Source organism: Cricetulus griseus, chromosome 6 (assembly GCF_003668045.3).
Source record: "Cricetulus griseus strain 17A/GY chromosome 6, alternate assembly CriGri-PICRH-1.0, whole genome shotgun sequence".
Classification (NCBI taxonomy): domain Eukaryota; kingdom Metazoa; phylum Chordata; class Mammalia; order Rodentia; family Cricetidae; genus Cricetulus; species Cricetulus griseus.
Genome location: NC_048599.1, coordinates 134864757 through 134886098, shown reverse-complemented (window position 1 = coordinate 134886098; position 21342 = coordinate 134864757). Strand labels below are relative to the sequence as shown.

Sequence of the window (21342 nt, the reverse complement as noted above, 5' to 3'; positions counted from 1 at the left end):
TTAGTTTGGAAAGAGGTTTGTCTGTCTTGTTGATCTCAAAGAACCAACTCTTTGTTTCATTGATTCTTTGTAATGATTTCCTAATTTCTACTTTATTGATCTCAGCCCTCAGTTTGATTATTTTCTGGCATCTACTACTCCGTGTTGAGTTTGCTTCTGTTTGCTCTAAAGCTTTCAGTTGTTCTGTCAGTTCTCTAGTGTGACTTTTCTCCATTTCTTCATGCTCCCTTCGTGTTTGTATGATATCTGTCCGGGACCTTCTAGCTTTCAATGTTTCCATTGAGAAGTTGGTTGTGATTCTGATAGGTCTGCCTTTATATGTTATTTGGCTCTTTTCCTTTGCTGCTCTTAATATTTTCTCTTTATTCTGTAAGTTTGGTATTTTGATTATTATGTGTCGAGGAGACTTCTTTTTGTGGCCCAGTCTGTTTGGTGTTCTGTAAGCTTCTTATACTTTCATAGGCATATCCTTCTGTAGGTTGGAGATGTTTTCTTCTATGATTTTGTTGAGTATGTTTTCTGCAGACCTTTGAGCTTGTTTCTTCACCTTCTTCTATACCTATTGTTCTTCGTTAGGCCTTTTCACAGTGTCCCATATTTCCTAGATATTTTGTGTTAGGGTTTTGTTGGACTTGAGATTTTCTTTGGTCGATGACTGTATATCCTCTAGTGAGTCTTTGACAACTAAGATTCTGTCTTCCATCTCTTGAATTCTATCTGTTATACTCACATCTTTAGTTCCTGATTGTTTATCCAGCCCTTTCTATTTCCAACATCGCTTCATTCTGTGTTTTCTTTATTGTTATATTTCAGCTTTCATGCTTTAAACTGTTTCGAGTGCTTCCTTCACTTGTTTGGTTGTTTTTTCTTGGCTTTCTTTAGATTCTTTAAAAGATTTGTTTACTTCTTAAATTTTTTGGTTTGTCTTTCCCTCCATTTCATGTAATTTTTTGCTTGTTTTTTCTTCTGTTTCTTTAAGAGATATTCTTGTTTCCTCTTTAAAGGTCTCTATCATTTTTCTAAGATAAGTTTTGATGTCCATCTTTTCTTCATCCTCTGTGTTGGGCTTTTCAGGTCTTGCTGGTGTGGAGTCCAGCAAGATTCTGGTGGTGTCATATTGGTTTTTCTGTTGTTGAGTGTGTTCTTACTCTGTCTTCTTCCCATCCCTTCTTCCATTGAATGCAGGTGGGGTATCTCCCTCTCTGCAGTGGAGGGCGGAGGGCTCAGCTTCTGGTGGCAGCTGGATGGCTGAGGGTGGTGGATGGGCAAGGGCGGGTTGTGTCTTGACTCAGGGTGGGCCTTCTTGGTCTGGGCAGGTCCACTCTTGCCCTGGTGGGCTCAGGCAGAAGTGAGCAGGAGTTGATGGATGAGCTTGGGGAGCAGAGCAGCTCCCAGACTCACCTGAGGCTTGGGAGCTTGCTGTAGGACAGAAGGCGGAGAGTGTACTGGCGTGAGGTGTGTACAGACTCAGGGTGGGCCTTCCGGTCTGGGCAGGTCCACTCTTTCCTGGGGTGGGGTTCCAGGAAGAAGGGAGCAGTGGTTGATGGGGGAGTTTGGGGGGGTCAGAGCAGTGCCCAGACTTATCTGTGGCTCTGGCGCTGGCCGCAGGACAGAGGGCGGAGTGTGGACCTAAAATCTTCTTATACAAATTTTATTTCATAAACCTTTCTTTTTCTCATTCTGTATGGTATAATGGTAGCATATTGACTTGACACTTTTTATTTAATTTTTATTGTTCATTGAGAATTTTGTAGAATGTGCTTTGATCATATTCACCCCCTGTCTTAATTAGGGTTTCTGTTACTGTGATAAAATACCTCGAAGCTACTTGTGGAGATAAGGTTTATTTCATCCTTCTACTTCAGGCCACATTTTAATCACTGGAGCAAGTCAGGGCAGGAACTCAAAGTAGAAACTTAAGCAGAGGTCTTGGAGGAACACTGCTTATCCTCATGGTTTGCTCAGCCTGAGTTTGTACAAAACACGATCACTTGCCCAAGGATGGGACCACCCACATCTATCACTAGTCAGGACAATATACCTCAGTCTTACCTACAGGCCAATCTCCATGAGAAATTTTCTCAATTATTGTTTTCTTTTCTTAGATAATTCTAGCATGGGTCATGTTGATATGCAACTAGCTAGCACACCCCTTTATCTAACTCCTTCTAGTTCCTAATGCTGTTACCCTTTAATAGAGTTCCTTATGTTATGGTGATACCCAACCATAGTTATTTTCATTGCTACTTCATAACTGTAATTTTGCTACTGTTATGAATTGTAATGTAAATATATGTATTTTCCAGTGGTCTTAGTGAGCCCTGTGAAAGGGTCATTTAATACCAACCCTCACTGACCCCCCTACAAAAGTGGTAGTGACCTACAGGTTGAAAACCACTGATGTAGGTATTTAATTCTATGAAGTTTCTTCTTCTTCACTTTGTCCCATAGATTGCAGTATTGTGTTTTCATCTTTGTTCAATTCTAGGGATTTTAAATTTGCCTTCTTCATTTCTTCCTTTGTCATTCTCATTTAGTAGTGTATTCTTTCCATGAATTTGTGTAATTTCTCTTCTTTCTATTGCTATTGATATCCACTGTGGTCAGATAGAATGCAAAATGTTATTTCAATTTTCTTGTGAGTATTAAGACTTGCTTTGTGCCCTTATATGTGGTTGATTTTGGAGAAAGCTCCATGGGCTGCTGAGAAGAATGTGTATTCTTTCTGTTTGGGAGGAATATTCTATAGATATTTGTTACATCCATTTGATTTATGATGTCATTAACTCTAGGCTCTTTTTGTTGTTGTTGTTGTTGTTTTTCTAGATGACTGTTGTATCTGTGAAAGTGGGGTATTGGAATTACCCACTATCACTGTGGGTAATTTGATATCACTATCAAAATTCAGTCTGTGACTTTATATCTAATAGTTTTTCTTATATTGAATTTGGTGCTTCTGTTTTTGGTGCTTATATGCTTAGGACTATACTATCATGTTGGTGTCCTTATCTTTTCTAACTAACTTTGGTGGGCTCAGGCAAAGTCTATTTTGTCAGATACTAGAATAGCTATCTCTCTTTGGTTCTTAGTTTTATTTGCTTGGAATGCCTTTTCCTATCCTTTACCCTTGGGTGGTAGCTATCATTGATGGCAATGTTTCTTGGAGGTAGGGAAAAGATGGATTTATAATTCAATCTGTGAATCTGTGTCTTTTCACTGAGGAACTGAGACCATTAGTATTCAGAGCTATTTGAACAATGTGTGCTAGTTCATGTCAGTGTGTTGATTTTTGTGGTGTTTTTTTTTTTCCCCCCTGGTTTCTTTTGATAACCACCTGTCCTGGTATTGTTTGTTTGTTTTGATTTTTCTATTGTTTGCTTGATCCCTCTGACTTCTTGGGTTTGTTTGGTTTTTCTTCAGATGGAACTATTCCCACTAGTATCCACTGTGGAACATTTTTAGTAGTTAACTACTTAGCTCTTTTTTTATCATGGAAAGTTTTTATTTCTCCCCCAATTTTAATAGTTTTTCTTGCTATAATAGTCTGTTTGACAATTGTAGTGTTTGGGAACTTGGAATACATCTTTCCAGGCCCAATTGGCTTTGAAGATTTCTATCAAATATTGTATATTCCCATCGGCCTGCCTTTGTATATGACTTGACATTTTTCATTTGCAGCTTTTAGGTTTTTTTTTTTTTTGTATCATGTGTTCGTAAATTTTTAACTATAATACCTGATGGAGAATTACTTTTCTTGTCTGTTTGCTGTTTTGTAGGTCTCTTTGGTTGGACATCTTTTTCTCTTAGGAGAATTTTCTTCTGTTTTGCTCAAGATATTCTATATGTTTTCCATTTGGTGTTCTCCATAATTCAGGATTAGACTTTTTTCATGGTGTTACAATATTTTTCCATGTTCTGTTTATCATTTTTTCCAAACTTTTCCTTGGTGTTTACCAGGTGTTTCCATTCTTCTGTTTTTAAAGTCATCAGTTCTGTTGATGAGGCTTTTCCACTGAGGCTTTTATTTGGCTTACTGGGTTTTTCATTTCAAGCATTATTAAAGCTTGGGTTTTCTTCATAGACTCAAAGACTATTTTCCTGTTTTGCATTGACCTCCTTATTTCACCCATTTCTTTATCTTATATTCTTTGAGTTGTTTAACCATATTTACAATCATTCTTTTGAATTCTGTGTCTGGGAGTTTTTCCAGCTTATTTCCAGTAAGGACCATTATGGAATTTTACTTTTTGAACGAGATTTTTTTTTTCATGTTTTTATTTCTGTGTTTGGATTTGTGTGTTTGTATAGCTAGTTAAATTTTCTTTCTTTTTTTGTTCTGATCATCTTTCAGCATGAGTATTTAATAGTGTTCAGAAGGAAGTTCATAGCAAGGTTGGGATGTCTTATGTTCCCCATTGGTCTGATATTGGAGACTATGGCTCATCTGTTTCTCAGCTATAGTCTGGGGCCTTTTGTGAAATCAAGTCACTGGAACAAGTGTCCCTTGGTCGTATGTACTGGGTGTCAAGGCTGGTTAAGGCAGCTGAGGATCTCAGGCAGGCAGCTGCCAATGCTCTGTTGTGAAGGGAAGGGGTTAACTGGGTTTCTCCAGCCATGACTAGACAATGCTTTGTGGGGAGCAGGCTGGAACTGTGGAATCCCAAAGGAAGGAAGAGAGATTATGAGGAAGTAATGTTCCTGGAAATCCATTATGGGGCTTGTAAGTGACCTGAATGGATGGAAGAGAGCTGGCAAGGGGAATTCAGGTAACCCATATGTCTTTATAATATATGGGCAAGGTGGAAAGTCCCTGGTTGTGGTTGAATAGGAGAACTTTACTATACTAAAGTAATATTTTTCATTACTGTTGACTGTGTTCTTCTCTTCAGTTTCCTTACCTCCCATTCTCCTTCTTTCTTCCTATTGTTCTCTCCTCTTCCCCCAACTTTCTTCTCTCTCACTCTCTTACCACCACCACCACCCCCTTACTACTTCTCCCTTTTCTCCTCTTTTCTGTTTTCTTTGTTTTACTTTTGAGACAGGAGGCTGAAATTCGCCTTGTACACTAGGCTGGCCTACTATCTCCAGTAGATCCTTGTGAATTTTCCATAGACCAGGCTATGTTTCCCTCATCCTACTGCTCTCTACCTAGGTCTCCAGGTCTGCGTAGTGGCTCCTGGATCCTGTTCATATCTCTGTTGCAGAGTTTTAAAGTGCTTCCTCATTCACAGTTTTATTTGCTGTGAATTAAAGCTTTATTTCTTTCTCTATCTTTCAGGTGCCTTACTTCAATCTTCCTTTTCTCATCTTACACTACTGTTCTGTAGTTTTACAGAAAATTGTGTCTCTTTTTATTGAACGATTTGTCTTCTCCCAAGTTTATCCCTCCATAGGATTTATGTGATCTCTTTATCAGTTCTTAAATCAAAAGTAGATTCTCATTGCTCTTGCAAAGTACAGTATATTCAACAACATCAACAATGGCAGTCAGAGAAGGAGAAGAGAACAGAAAGTGAGAATACTGAAGAGCTGAACACAGTCCACATAACAAAATATATTGCTTTAGTATATTAAAGTTCTCCCATGTGACTACAACCAACTGATTTTTGCAGAAATACTCATTGGAGAAAGGAGAGCATCTCAAACAAATGCTGTTCAACAATATCCATATAGGTTGTTAATTATGCATCCATATTGATTTGGTGTAGGAACATATAACTAGAAAAGAAATATATGATTTAATACAACTGCGAAAGAGATACTATGACAGAGATACAGTCTTATGACACAGCCAGGTTGTCTGAATTCTCTGTAGGCTTTTGTTGAAGTCTATGTTCTTTGGTAAGAATTGAGAACTGGCAGGTGATGACAGGTAGTCACTGTGATAACTTGTTCATGGCCCATTGGATTTTAGAAAGTGATGTCAGAAGACATGAATGTCATTAAGTTTCTATATTGTGTTATGCTATATGGATATTTTTGATTTGTGGTATTTTGAGAAATAGTGTCATATATAAATATTGAGCTTGTTTGGATTTCAAATGTTTGGTTGATAGATTTTTATGGTTTCAATTTTTAAAAATTTCTAAAATTATTTGAACACTATGTATTCTCTCGAATCTAATTTTAGTAGTAATTTTCCTTCCTCTACTTTAAATATATTCTCTCTCCTAATTTTCTCAAAGGTTGATCGATGCATTTATTTTCTTTTCTTCTAGCTAAATTACTCAAGTCCGTGGAATATTATAGGAATCTTAAGCCTGTAAAGTGGCAATGTCTCGGGAACCTACTCCACCTCTGCCTGGAGAGATGTCTCCTAGTCCTGTTGCAGAAAGCTGGTGCTACACACAGGTACATGCTATTTCAAATGCATTTGATGCTTTTCTCATAAATCTTCTAGTCATGACAATTATTATTGTAAAATTGTAAAACAGTGTGGCACCACCACTAGGAGGATTAGAATGAATATTTGACTTATGAAAAATGAGATTATTAAGTCATGAGTATAAAAAGTGGCTTTCTGATCTCATAGGTTAAAGTAGTGAAATTTTCCTACATGTGGACTATTAATAACTTCAGTTTTTGTCGAGAAGAAATGGGTGAAGTGTTAAAGAGTTCAACATTTTCTTCCGGCCCAAATGATAAAATGAAATGGTAAGCATTATTATTATATTTTTAACTGTAATTTTTCTTACTTGGGGTTTATTGTTGTTGTTGGTCCTATGGGTGTTAGTATAATTTTACATTAAATTAGTAATTAGTTACCACTAAAATGGAAAAATTGAAAAAAACCATGCAGTTATTGCAGGAGTACTATTGTGATATTAATTTGCAGGTGATTTTATTATCACCTGTCTTTTTTGTTAATGTCAAATACTAAATTCCTCTAAGTGACCTATTGTTTTATTTTAGGTGCCTGAGGGTAAACCCAAAGGGATTAGATGATGAAAGTAAAGACTACTTGTCCTTATATTTGCTTTTAGTCAGCTGCCCAAAAAGTGAGGTTCGAGCAAAATTCAAATTTTCCCTCCTGAATGCTAAAAGGGAAGAAACAAAAGCAATGGGTAAGTGATTGGCAAACTGGATGAAGAAGTCTCTTTATCTACATACAGTGACTTTATCTAGAAAAGTTTTGGATTATTTTCCTCCCTCAAATTTTCTTAGTCCAAAATTTTTATATGTTGCCATTATTTAATTTTGCGTCTCTCCTAGCTAAAGTCTTTTCATACATTGTAGCTTCCATAGTACTTAAAATAATATTAAATTTTAATTGCATCATGTCCTAAAGTGACATTTCACTTGTCACTTGGAAAAATAGTTGCTGCTAAAACAGGGTTGCTGGTATATGTCATGAGAAAATTTCTCTTCCCTTGCCTTCTTGCTGCACAGCAATGCAGAGGAGGTGGAATGGCCTCATGCTTTGTTGCTAGAATTTTTTTTAACCAGTTAACTAGCACTAAATGAAAGAAAATCAACTTTTATTATATTCAGAGTCTATTATCCCTAGTGGAAACGCTTTAATCAGCACTTCATAATTAATAGAAGAATGTTAGAGAATACTTACAATGTGTTTAATAGGGTAATAGCCTGTAAACTGCCACACTGAATTGTAAATACTTTCTAAAAGTGACTTCAGTACACACACACACTTTGTAATATTTGCGTTTTCATATTATGTGACATTTAAAATAGACTATTTTAGTTAAAGTTACATCCTGATTGTATATATAATAATATATAACGAATACTTTCTTTGAGAATCTTGTGTATTTCACAGTATACAGTAGAGCACCAAGATATTTGAAACATCTTAGGTATTTATTAAAATCTTTTGAATGATAAGCGGCCTTTTAGCATTCTCACCAATCGGATGGATTCACCAGCAGAGCTTAAACAATTTCTTATGAACTGCAGCACTTAGTTTTAAGGGGAAGAAGAGGAAATAAGATATTTTCTAATAAAGTTGTGACATTAGATGATGACTACTTACTCCTATGTCAATTTGTTTTGAATTTATTTCATTTAGGGGCAGGTGTGTGTGTGTGTGTGTGTGTGTGTGTGTGTGTGTGTGTTGTGTGTGTATGAGAGAGAGAGAGAGAGAGAGAGAGAGAGAGAGAGAGAGAGAGAGAATGAGAATGTGTGTCTGTATGTGTCTTTCTAGCTGACTTAATGGCTTTGCTTAAGGGGGTCAGAAATCTTAATTTAAGTTCATTGACTGTGGACAAACTTTTGAGCAACAATAAGTGGTTTGATTCCCCTTGAAACATTTCTTCAGATACCTTATTTACACACATGGCAAATGCATCACAGTGGGTAGTCTGTTTATATCCTGTACATCTATTATTTTTTACCATTAAGAAAAAAAAAGTATCTCTGATACTTGTTTTATTTGAACTTCTGTTTTCCACCAGAAAGCCAAAGAGCTTATCGATTTGTACAGGGGAAGGACTGGGGATTTAAAAAATTCATTAGAAGGGATTTTTTACTTGATGAAGCCAATGGTCTCTTACCAGATGACAAGCTTACATTATTCTGTGAGGTGGGTATGTTTTTACTAATAAAGAATTCCGTAGTTTATTTGGTGATGTGGCAAAAGTATGAACTAGATTAATATTGAATATACTTTTAAAATTAAAGTGATTGGTATATTTCATAGGTTCTTTTGTAAATTCAGCAGAAAAAGCTGACTAAAAGTATCTTACAAATCAATGTGGTGTTCTATATTTTTATCATATCTCTAGTTTTTTTTGCATAGTTATACCTATCACATACTAAATCATTCTTACTGAAGAATCTGAATATACATATATATATTTAGATATATATGTATATATATGTATATTTTTGTGTTTATTTAATCTCTTCATTCTAAGTTACTCTGATATAACTAGCCAGTTTTTTAGGTAAATCTGATTCCATTTTATTACTCATAGTTTGTTAGTTTGAATGAAAAAGCATGTGGGAAAAAATGGGAAACCTCCTAGTCCTTCAAGCTATTGGATTAGCATAGTCAATAGGTGCTAATATTCTAAGAAACAAATCTGAGGTTTTAATGATATGCCCACATATTTTGGCAAATATACATTCTTAATTTCTACCCATAAAACATTGTTTTTAAAATTATGAGTATTTCCTCTATCAGGAATTTACTCTTATGATTTGTGTTATCTTCAGGTTTGGGTTTGCTTCTGTCATTTTTATCATTGGGTAGGTTTATTTATATAAAATCATGAGATTCATTTTAAAATTACCAACTGTATGCCATTGTATTGTATCATACTGAAGTATGTTTTGGACTGAAATAGGACCACTAAGAAATACTTGCATAAATGAACTGTATAATTCATTTGTTATTAATATAATTATTTGTTTAGTTTCTCATGATTTCAAGGGAAAAAAACTGAAGCATTTGTCTGCAATAAGCAGATATTTCAATAGTATTTTAAATAGATAGGAGGTTATACTAAGTTTTTACCTTTAATGTGTACTCTTCCAGAAGTTTAGAATTTATCTTAATTTGAAATGTTTGTTTTTTATCTGTCATCTTAGAGTTTAATTAGCCCTTAAAGATTATTTGAGTAATGTATTAAAAAAACAAACAAACAAACAAACAACAACCTGACAGTCTTGAGTAGTGAATGAGTCTTTTTAAGAAAATAATCTAAATAATCTGCATTATAGAACTGAAATAGTGTTTGTTAATAGATATTCTCCTGGGTATATGTACTGGAACCTAGACAATCAATAAATTCAGAATTAAGGCTGAAATTAATTTTAGGATTATTCAAATATGCGTTTTGGAGTTTGTTTGGTATCCATGTGTGAAATAATACATCTCGTGACTCACAGAATGTATTATGACAAGTTTATAAGTTGGTAATGATCAGAACCCATTTTTAGAACTTGAAATGTACCTTTCACTAGCCCAAACATTATCTTTTGGACACTGTCCTTAGCATAGGTGGGCAAAAAATCACCTTTAAACAGCATTCTTTGTGCCCTCCATCATTCTTCCACTCCTCTCATGGATGCCCTTCCTTCTACAGCATCTCCAACACTGCTTGCAGAAGAGGAGGAAGCATTGCACTGCCCTCCCTAAGGAACTGGCACCTCCCCCTCCACTGCAAGTGGTGCTGTAGACAGGTAAGGCAGCTGGGTGTTACCCTTTTTATGCAAGACATAGTTTAGTCTTGCAGTCTATGTAGTGGCTCAAGTAGCAAGAGTTAGATAAGAATTTCTAACCGTTCAAATAGTTCTGCTTCCTTTCTCCAAAGTGATGCAGCAAACAAGAATGAGCATAAGTTCGAGAAAGGGAACACTGGTCAGTCACTCATCTTTTGAAACCTTAAAAATTTTAAATAGTCTTGATAGTCTACCGCTCTATGACATTCCTTGATAAACAGAAAACTATATATGTATAGAGAAAATATATGAGAAGCTTTTTATAAAGCTAAACTCATTCTTTCTTAAGGACATACAAAAAAAAAAAAAAAAAAAAAAAACCAACAAAACATTTTCCTTTTGATAAGGTATCAGATTGACTTGGCTATTTAAAACACTTATGGTAATGAGTGGAATATGGGAAACGAAAACTTGACAACCCTGTTGATGTCACCAGAACTTTTAAGATGGTATATTGAAAGCTTCAAACTCTCATTAACTCCCTTTATTAGGAGATCCAAAAAGCTGGACTTTTCAAGGTTTCTGCCTTTGGAGTTAGTTGAGAAGTTAATCAAGTAGTTGATTATAGAGAGATAACATTGTAATCCTTTGTGGTTTTAGGATGGTTTTGGAGGGTTGAGGTTTTTAAGAGTTAGAACCAGTGCCGTCTTCAATCCCAAGAAGACAAGAACCAAACTTGTTAGCTAGATGCATGTTCAGTTACACCCCTGAAATGTTCTTCTTCATTTAAGCTACATCCATAGGGTAAATCAGTGGCAAGTTTAATAAGAGAACTGTCCTGTGTGTTAAGTCAGCAGGAAATCTCAGCCTTCTTCCTGAATTTTTCTCTCTAGGTTCCATAAAAAAAAGTTGTTCATTACCTGTTCTCAATATTTTTATCATCTCAAATTATAGATATCAAAACAATGAACCCATCACTTCTCAGTTTTAATTAGGTGATTGATTTCCATCTGAATTGCAATGTGTGGTTGCTTTGATAGCACTAGATAGGTATGAGAGGAAGACAAGTCCTTTAAATTATGATTGCTTATACTGAATGCAGCTGTGCTTCACAACTGTAATGAAAATGTTTATTTTTTCCACTGTCATTTATGTATCTATTTATTCATTCATTTATTGTGTGTTTTCTTCCAAGTTTTTACATTAAATATATTTTCTTGGGGCCCAAGGAGATGATTCAGTGGGTAAAATCACTCGCCATGCACATGCCTGATGACCAGAACCCAAGTAAAAAGCCAAACACCAAAGCAAGTACCTGCAATCCAGCATTGCTATGAAATTGAGAGTCTGAGACAGAAGAATCAAACAGAAACTTGTGGTCTAGCTCGATATAACATGACAGCAATGAGACAGAAAACCTCAGAAACAAGGTGGAAGGAGAAAACTGACATCTCAAAGTTTTCTCTGACCTCCACATTGGTAGTATGACACTTGTGCATTTGCAGCACACACACGCAAATGCACACACATGAATATATTATCTTGCTTAGAGACAACACATATAATTTAAGATACCATACTTTTTTATAATTACTAGGTATTTTATGCAGGTTAATAAACAGATTCAGTTCCCTCTATAAAAAATTTCAAGAATAATGCTTAACATAAGCAATTAAATATATCATATACTAAAAAATGGTTCTTAAATAAACCCTGAGTATTTATTTACATAAGCACATCCCATTTGTGTATCATTGACTTCTGATATATCGTAAAATAGGACCATCAAGTAAAGATCAGGGAAGTATTTTCTTCTCTTTGAAGTTACTGAATTTTAGATAATTTGAATGATGGAAATCTTAAGGTAGAACCTTTATTGATGGCTTTATATGATAATATCTTGGCCTCCACATTTATAATACCATCTCATAAGATTATTACAATAAATACTTGTGATCATAATTGTTATAAGGAAATACAAACACCAGGATTAATCCTCTCTGCTTGCCCAGTGTTACAATTATACCTGTTGCCATAATTGTTTTTTTCCACATGGGTGCTGAGATAAAATTCTGGTCCTCATGTTTGTCAGCAGGCAGTTTACCAACTAAGTCATCTCCCAAGCCCAGTGTGTATCCTTTCATTATACTTTCACGGAGTGAATTCATTTATCTATTGCTTTATAACAGATGTTCCCAATGTTTAGCACTCAAAAACATAACTAATAGAGCATATGTAATTTAATTTTTAAAGATTGTTCATTTGCTCTGAGTTATTTTTTGTTCCTGTTTATTGTAATATGAAATTTCCAATGTAATGTAATGGAGGGCTTTCTTTTAAAGATGATGTGAAAGTTACAAGATTTGATTCAGTAAACAGTAATCTTTAATGGAGTCTATGTAAAAGCAGTGTCATAGTTATCCCAACTCTTACTTGTCATTTCCCAGATAAATGAAGTGTCTGCTAATTGAAACAAAGTACATTTGTAGTGAATTCACTTTTGACTTTCTGTAAAATATTGTAAACTTTGATAATTGCAGTCACTTTGTGGGAATTCTTGTACTTAAAATTGTAAATCAAGTTTGGCAGATATTTACATAAATTCTACTGATATTGAAACTTCTAGGAATAATAATTAAGTTCCAAATTTTCTTTTTTATATTTGTGTGGGTATTTTTGCATCTATGTCTCTGTACTACCAGAGTGTCTAGTGCCTAGGCAGTCCAGAAAACAGTGTTGGATCCCCCATGGAGTTACAAATGTTTGAGAACTCCCATGTCAGTGCTGGAAACCAAACCTAGGTCCTTTGGAAAAGGAGGTAGTGCTCTTAACTCTTGAGCTATTTCTCCAGCCTCAAGTTTCCAATTTTATATGATAATAGTTTTATGTCTCTGAAAACTATACAAATTGTATGTGTAATAAAAGTGAAATGTTAATAGGTATGAACTATAAGTGAAGAACAACAGCAAAAATTACTCTGCAGAAATGTCAACTTTTCAAGTTTGTTGACATTGTGGAGTTTCTTAGGAAATAATTTTGTGATTGTGATAATTGAGCATTTTAATCAATTGATAAGTCATTTGTTTATAAAAAGTGTCACTATCAAAAATGATTAGGTAATTTCTAAGTTTCTATGCTATTTCTCTCACATTAACTTGTTTAGGAGTGTACTAGGATTTTTGATCAGCAATACATTGAATTAACCAGGGTATTTTAAGTTAAAAACAATTTAATGTACACATAGTAACTGCTCATTTAGAATACTGTATGAAAATGTTTTCCTTGTTGTCTTCTTTGTTAGGTGAGTGTGGTTCAAGATTCAGTAAATGTATCAGGACATACTAATACAAACACTTTGAAGGTGCCAGAATGTCGATTAGCAGAAGACTTAGGGAATCTCTGGGAAAACACAAGATTTACAGATTGCTGCTTTTTTGTGAGAGGAAAAGAATTCAAAGCTCATAAGTCTGTGCTTGCAGGTATCTTCTCCTTTGGATAATATAATATTTTTTAAAATAGATTTGTACATTAAGTAATGGTGCTTATTCTTCTTGTAGCTCGATCCCCAGTTTTTAATGCAATGTTTGAACATGAAATGGAAGAATGCAAAAAGGTAAATGTTGTTAAAAGGCTTACTATTATTTAATTTGTATACATGTATAAAGATAGAATGCACATATTTAAAATATCTGCTCATATTCTTGTTCTCAAGTTATAACAGAGAAAAACTTTAGAAACCATAGAACTGGGGGGAATTGTGTTCTGAAATAAACAGTAGGTGTCTTTCAATATGAATGCTCACTGAACATTCTAAATAACAGCTATCTTGATGTTCTCATTGCTAGAGTGCTTGCCTCCATGCAGAAAGTCTTGGGTTTCATCCCTAGTGAGAGAGAGGCAGGCAAAGGAACCACACTGGGATTATTGTTGGGTAACTTCTGGCTTCTGTGTTATACATTACCCACCCATTTGGTGGAATGACACCTCTAAAAAGAAAATGCCCCCCCCACACACACATACGTATATGCACATATATTTTAAAGGCATTTTTAAGTAACAAAATGTATTTCTGTGGCTTTTTCAAAGATCCTTAGGGCTACTTATGTCCACCTTTTCCTCTTGCTCCCTACCTCTCTCCAATTTAAAGCCCCGTGCATTTTTCCCGTGTCTTCTGTCATAGTATGTGTATCCTGCTTGTTTCTCCTTTAGAGCCCCAGACATCATGGTTGCTTTTTGCATCCCTTTTTATGATGATGATCCAGCTATGTACTTACATCGTAAGATTTGTAGGTAGGAACTATAGATAAGAGACAGCATACAACAACCCAGTCTTTCTGGGTCTGGATGTTCACTGGATTGTTTCTTTTGCTGTTTAGAATCTTTTTAGTTTTATGAGTTTCCATGTCTCTTGATATTAATTCCTGAGCAGATAGAGCCTATTCAGGGAGGCATTTCCTACTCTTGTGTCCTGTATCTTTTGTTTTCTTCTAGTATTCTCAGATTTTAATATTTGACATCAAGGTCTTTGAATCTTTTTGGAGTTTATTTTTGTAAAGAGTAGTAGACACAATTGTAAATTTTATTCTGCATGTGAACATCCAGTTATTGTGATGCCATTTTGTGAAGATGCTGTACTCCAGTGTATGTTCTTACCATCTTTACCAAATATCAGATGACTGTAGTTACACACCCTTGTGTTCAGGTTTTGGGTTTTGTCCCACTAGTTTGAATGTCTGTTTTTGTTCTGGTATCACATTGTATATATTACTATGGCATTATGTGTGTCCTGAAATCTGAAATGATAATCCCTTTAGTAGTGTCCTCTTTGTCAAGATTGCTTTGGCTGTCCTCGGTCTTTTATCGTTCTTTATGTATTTTAGGGTCTTTAAAAGTATTTCTGAGAGAAATATTGTGGAGATTCTGATAAGGATTACAGTAAATGTGTAAATTACTTTTGGCAGAGTGATCATTTTCACAATATGAATTCTACCAACCCATGAGCATTGGAGGGCTTTCTATTATCTAGTGTCTTCTGTCAATTTCTACAGGGATCTCAAGTTTTCATTGCAGCAGCCTTTTTTCCAACTTGTTTAGGTTATTCCTGGGAACTTTCTTTTCTTTGAGGCTGTGAATGGGAGCATGCCTGTGATCTTTTTAAGTGTGTTTATTGTTAGTATATAGGAAGGAAGGCTTCAGATTTTTTAAGTTAGTTTTGTATCCTGTCACTTTGCTGAAACATTTGATTTCTGCTCTTTCTAAATATTTAATATAGGAATGTAGAGCTATAAAGTTTTCTCTTCAAACAGTTTACAGTGGATTTCGAAGGTTTTGTTGTATTCCTTACACTTTCATTTAATTCTGTATATATTTAAAATTCCTCTCTTGATTTCTTTGTTTTTTATCATTCATGATTGTGTTTATTTCATCTCCATGAGTTTTATAATTACTTCATGAGGTTTATAATTACTTGCTGTTGGTATTAAATTTTATTCCATTTGGTCAGATTTGATACACAGTATTATTTTAGTTTTTGTAAGTTTGTTGAGCTTTGTTTTCTGTCGGAGTTTGTAGTTGGTTTCATAGATGCTTCCTTGGACTGCTGAGTAGAATGCATGTTCTCTGGTGCTGGGATGGAATGTTCTGTAGACTTCTGTTAGGCCCATATGATGTGGGATGCCATTTAGTTCTCTTGTTTTGTTTTTTGTCCAGATGACCTTTCTATTACAGAAAATGGAGTATTAAAATCACTTAATAGATACTATAGACTCTGATGACCCCCCCCCCCATGGAAGGCCTCACCATCCATGGGGAGCAGAAAGGCTATGTGATACATCGGGTTTTAGTTGGCGGGGTGGTAGGGGAGGACGGGAGGGAGAAGGGAACTGGGATTGTCATGTTAAACAATCTTTTTTCTAATTCAAATAAAAAATAATACTAGAAAAAAATAAAATCATCTAATAGGTTGATATTAGCTTTTGTCTTTAATTTCTGTAGTACACTTTCTATGAAGTTGAGTGTACAAGTGTTTCATGAACATGTTTAACATAGGAATGTTGACTTAGATTTGGAATACAGTGTTCACTTTTATTTCTAATGATTAATTTTTGTTTGTAACTTCCAGTATTCTTTGTATGGGTGGCATGGATTATTTTAGCCTATTTAATTCATGGAATGTTTTTCCGTTGCCTTATCTATGGCAGTTAGTACTCTATGTTGACATCTGCGGTCTTTTAGATCTTGGAGTACATTGCTCCAGGCTTCTAGCTTTTAAAGTTTCCATTAAGAAACAGCTTTTAGTCAGATGGACTTTTCTTGTGATCATGTTTTATCTCTTGCAGCATGCGGTATTTTTCCTTTGTTTTGTATGTTTAATTTTTAACAACGAGAGAGTTTCTTTTCTTGTTCAGTCTATTTGGTATTCTGTGTGTTGCTTGCAACTTTGTGGGTAAGGCTTTCCTCAATTTTAAAACATCTGGCCTATGACACTAATCAAGTGTTCTTCTAAGTCATCTATGCCCATAATTTGAAGATTTGGCCTTTTCCTGGTGTCCCACAGTACCTCTCCTTTCCTGATTTTCTTTTTAATACATAGTTTTTGCTTTTTTTTTCTAATTTTTCTACTTTATCTTTGGGTCTTTATGTTCTACCTTGTATTTTATCTGTTCTTATTGTAAGATCCCCCCCCACACACACACACACTCCCATCAGTTTTCTAAGTGGGTTGTTGAGATTTTCAATTCAATTCCATCTTTGTTTCAGCTTCAGTTCTCTTCAATAATTGTATCTTACTGAATTCCATCTTCAAATTCTGGATTGTCTTCATTATTTTGTTCAGTTATGTCTTTGTGGGGTTTTTTTTGCATTATTCAACCATCTGTTGCTATTCTCTGTAAGTTCATTGATAAGTTTTGTTTATTATTTGGTCGGTTAATTAAACTTTTTGAATTATTTGGTAAAGTTTATTATTTTTTCTTTGAGTTTTGTTTAGTGAAGTATTTCTAGCTAATTTCTCTAGGGATGGTAGATTTGTGGATACAGAATAGTGTCTTGATCATTTATATTGTTTGTGATTTTGAGAGGAGACCTGGGCATATGGGCTTCTTTGATTAGTTGTGTGCCTGATATGGAATTGTAGATTGCTTCTGTTGAATAGAAGTTTGATTTTGATTTTGTTGGTGCCCACATTTTGTTGCTTGAGATCCAGTTTGCATAGTTGCTAGGTCAGTCTCCATATGCTCAGTGTTGGTTTTGGATTGGAGGAATGGGGATGATTACAGTTCAGTGATAAAAAAACATGCAGATAGAAAAAAAATGGCTAATTCTGATTGGTATAGCATGGAAACTGCTGCCTCAGCTCTACCTGGGATTGTGTTGGCATAAGTGTACCAGGTTTTTGGTTGGTTACCAGACTAGGTCAGCATACAGGTTGTGTACCTGATTCTAGACCTGAAGTTTGGAAATGGTAACAGGCTGGGATCTGAATATCAGCCCATGCCTTATGTGGAGAGCAGTGGCCAATGGGCTGTGAGGTGATCAGCAATTAGGATATTCACACAAGATTTTTCTTTCAAGTATGCCTCATTTATTCATATAAGCATTCCTTATGATAGTATATTAATTTAAAAATGAAGCAGACTTATCTCCAAGTGGGGAACAGTTGACTGGGAAGAAAATGTTGTGGGATTCCACTGGGGAATCTTCTCCAGTAGGGATGCTTCAGAAGCTTGGAGGCTCAGCCCTTATCCATGGTAAAAAGGCTGGGAGAATGGCAGTGGTGGAGGTCCCAGGAGGACCTTAGGAGCATAGGCAAGTGCTATATTAACTGACTTTCGGGCATATGTGAGCCCAGTAACAGCCCGGATGTTGGACAGCACTGGAAAGTTCAATGTTTGCTGAAGCCAGGGCCACACAGTCTCACATGTTCTTGCAGATGAATATAAACATAGGCTAGAGAAACCTTTCTTTGGAGAATAATAGTGGGATCCCAGAGACCGTTCCCCCCAAAATTCCAATTTTTGAATCATTTCATTGAATGGTAGCTTTGTTCATTTAGGGCTGCTTCGACATCATATCACCACCACCACCTTGGGATTAGTTCATTAGCAAATCAAGGCTTGTCCTGTGCTTCATACTAATCTGAACTGTCTTCTGAAGCCTATCTCTATCAGAGCAGCCTAGGGGCAAGTTTAGGTACCACATTATAACAGGTCACACTAAATTGTTTTTAAGTTACACAAAATGATCTTACTTATATTCCTAACATCTTGACTTCACAAAAGTGACCCAAAATGCTTTCTGAGATTTTGACACTTGCTTCCTTATCTTAGAAGATAATTGGATATAAGGCTGCAAAGTATGAAAGCAACTGGTCTTGCTTGAACTGGAGTATATCTCAAATAAGCATAGAAGGACCAGTAAATAATATTACATGACATTTTTGCAAAAGCAAGTGTTTTCGGCTAGTGAGCTCTGATCAAAATTACATACAGACTCTTACAATTGATAACTGTGAATATAATTTGTTGGTTATAGGGTTTAGGTATTATATTAGGTTCTAATTCAACCAGGGAAAAGTCAGTAACTGTTCTCTGAAGCTGTGATCAGAAACTGACCACAGATGAATTTTATTTGGGCTACAATATTTTATTTGTCTCTTTAAATTATGGTAATACATGGTAATACTTAACATGTCTCATTATCCGTGTATTTACTTTCTGGTTGATCATAGCTTTTTACCAAGAAAAAAAAAAAAGTATAAAAGTATGCTTTCATTCTCAGAATTACCTATACTGTGGTTTGGATGATTAAGTTAGTACAGATTTACTGAACTGTGATTTTAAAATAGTTTGGACATGTTAATGTATATTTTTAATTACTGGCGAAGAGTCGTGGATTCACGTGTGTGCCTGTTCCTATTTGTGTGTGCGTTGTTTTCAATAATAGAATTGAGTGAAAATAATAAACTTTGTAGACTCACATATATGTACCTCTTCCTAATTTTTTTGTGTGTTACTTTCTATATTAGAATCGAGTGGAAATAAATGATTTAGACCCTGAGGTTTTTAAAGAAATGATGAGATTCGTTTACACAGGAAAAGCACCAAATCTTGATAAAATGGCTGACAACTTGTTAGCAGCTGCAGACAAAGTAAGTAATAGGGTTTTAAAGGACCGAAAAAGAAACAGACAAAAACAAAATGCAACCCCTCAAACTTGACATTTATAGAAACTATCATATGTAAAAACTACAAATAACTTTTGACATAATTTATGCTTAATTTATGCTATTTGTAGATAGCTTAAAGAGTTTTATGAAATAGCATACATGAAGTAGAATACTATGAAAATAAAATTGTCTAAAAGATCAACATGATGGGAAAGTATGAGGGGCTTAGATTTTTCTCATGGAAGATAAAATTACAAGTTTAATAATTTCTAGAGTAAATACAATATATAGCTGCATATAAAGCATATTGAAACTTGCAGATGTTCTTAGTCTTAAGATACACTGCATAAACCAGGCATTGGTGGTGCACGCCTTTAATCCCAGCACTTCGGAGGCAGAGGCAGGTGGATCTCTGTGAGTTCGAGGCCAGCCTGGTCTCCAGAGTGAGTGCCAGGATAGGCTCCAAAGCTACACAGAGAAACCCTGTCTCGAAAAAATAAAACAAAACCAAAAAACTAAAAACTAAAACAAAACAAAAAATAGATATACTGCATACTCTTTGGTTTTTTTAGAAACAGTATAATTTTGGAGGACAATGATCTAGCCTGCAACAAATGGAGTAGAGGTCAGGGAAGTAAAAGTCTACAGCACATATTATTCAAGAGGAAAGTTTTCATGTTAAAAAACAAACAAACAAACAAACAAACAAAAAAAAACAGCCAGGTGTTGGTGGCACACACCTGCAATCCCAGCACTAGGGAGGCAGAGACAGAGGCAGGCGGATCTCTGTGAGTTTGAGGCCAGCCCGGTCTCCAGAGCGAGTGCAACGATAGGCTACAAAGCTACACAGAGAAACCCTGTCTCGAAAAAAAACCAAAAAAACAAAATGAAAAACCCAACATAATTTATTTTACTCTCTTAGTCAATTTCTTTTAATGATAGTATAGAATTGGAAATTATTCATAATTTTATTATTTTCTGTTGTAAATAGATTTTGTCTTTTTGAACACAGAGAAACTGCAGAAATGTCAGAAAAGTTTTGAATGCTATGCTTCTCAATCCTAAAGACATTCTCATGACACACACACACACACACACACACACACACACACACACACACACACACACACACACACACACACAGATACTTCCCAAGTAAAACCGATGAAGTTCATTAAGTAAAGATGCCCAGTATCCTTAAAGAAATGGAGATTAAAAGCAGCATGATAAACCACTGCACATCAATCATAATGGCTAAAATTACAAGGATTATATAAGACTTACCAGTGATGTGGAAAAATTAGTCTTCTCAGATACTTCTAATAGGAGTATGGAATGGTACAGCCACCTTGGAAAATTAACAGTTTCTTTTGAAGTTAAATATAAACTTACCATATACTCCATTAAACTTACTTTGAGGATTGTATCCCTTATATTCCCCTACCAAAAGAAACCCATATTATACTAATTTGAGATTTATTTGAGTATCTGCCACTATAATAGCTAAGAACTTTCAACTAATACAAATATTCATCAATTGGTGAATGCATTCATGTATATATATTCATCAATTGGTGAATGCATTCATGTATATATATTTAGCTGCAAAAAATTGGTGGTTATTAACATTTACTTAGCTTTCAATGGTCATTATTCAAGAATAAATATTGGCAAAGTAAATGTAGTGTGTGGTAAATGCCAATTGTAAAGTACTAGAAATGAAAATGAATTGTTATGGTAGGTAGCTGGCATGCCCATGTGTCTGAGTGCGTGCACACACATATTCAGAGTGAGAGGGAGACAGGGGAATACTCATAGTTAATGACCTATTACCTAGCATTAAGAAGGGTTGAACCATAAGCAATGATGTGCATGAATCTGAAAATAGTCACACCGAGTAACAGTGTTAGATGATGAATACATACTATGTGATTATGTTTGTAAAAATAATTTCAGAAAATGCAAGCTAGTTTCTCAGCAGCACATCACAAATATCGCTTGGAATGGTATGGAGAAGAAAGACTTTAAAAGGTATATTTATTATTTTGGGTGTA

At 35.1% G+C, this 21342-nt stretch overlaps 1 protein-coding gene across 2 annotated transcripts in view; it reads left to right on the top strand.

The window, feature by feature from the left end:
• Positions 1 to 21342, top strand: part of Spopl (speckle type BTB/POZ protein like) — a 58629-nt gene that overhangs the window by 28556 nt on the left and 8731 nt on the right. Inside the window, exons 2-8 of one of the 2 annotated variants that reach the window (XM_027422774.2) lie at positions 6219 to 6351; positions 6533 to 6654; positions 6913 to 7064; positions 8412 to 8539; positions 13424 to 13601; positions 13680 to 13735; positions 19148 to 19270. In XM_027422774.2, coding sequence (XP_027278575.1) covers positions 6274 to 6351; positions 6533 to 6654; positions 6913 to 7064; positions 8412 to 8539; positions 13424 to 13601; positions 13680 to 13735; positions 19148 to 19270 — 837 coding nt within the window. In that variant the 5' untranslated portion in view covers positions 6219 to 6273. Of the gene's footprint in view, positions 1 to 6218; positions 6352 to 6532; positions 6655 to 6912; positions 7065 to 8411; positions 8540 to 10046; positions 10144 to 13423; positions 13602 to 13679; positions 13736 to 19147; positions 19271 to 21342 lie in introns of those variants that run through there. The other variant, XM_027422775.2, reaches the window with a different exon arrangement.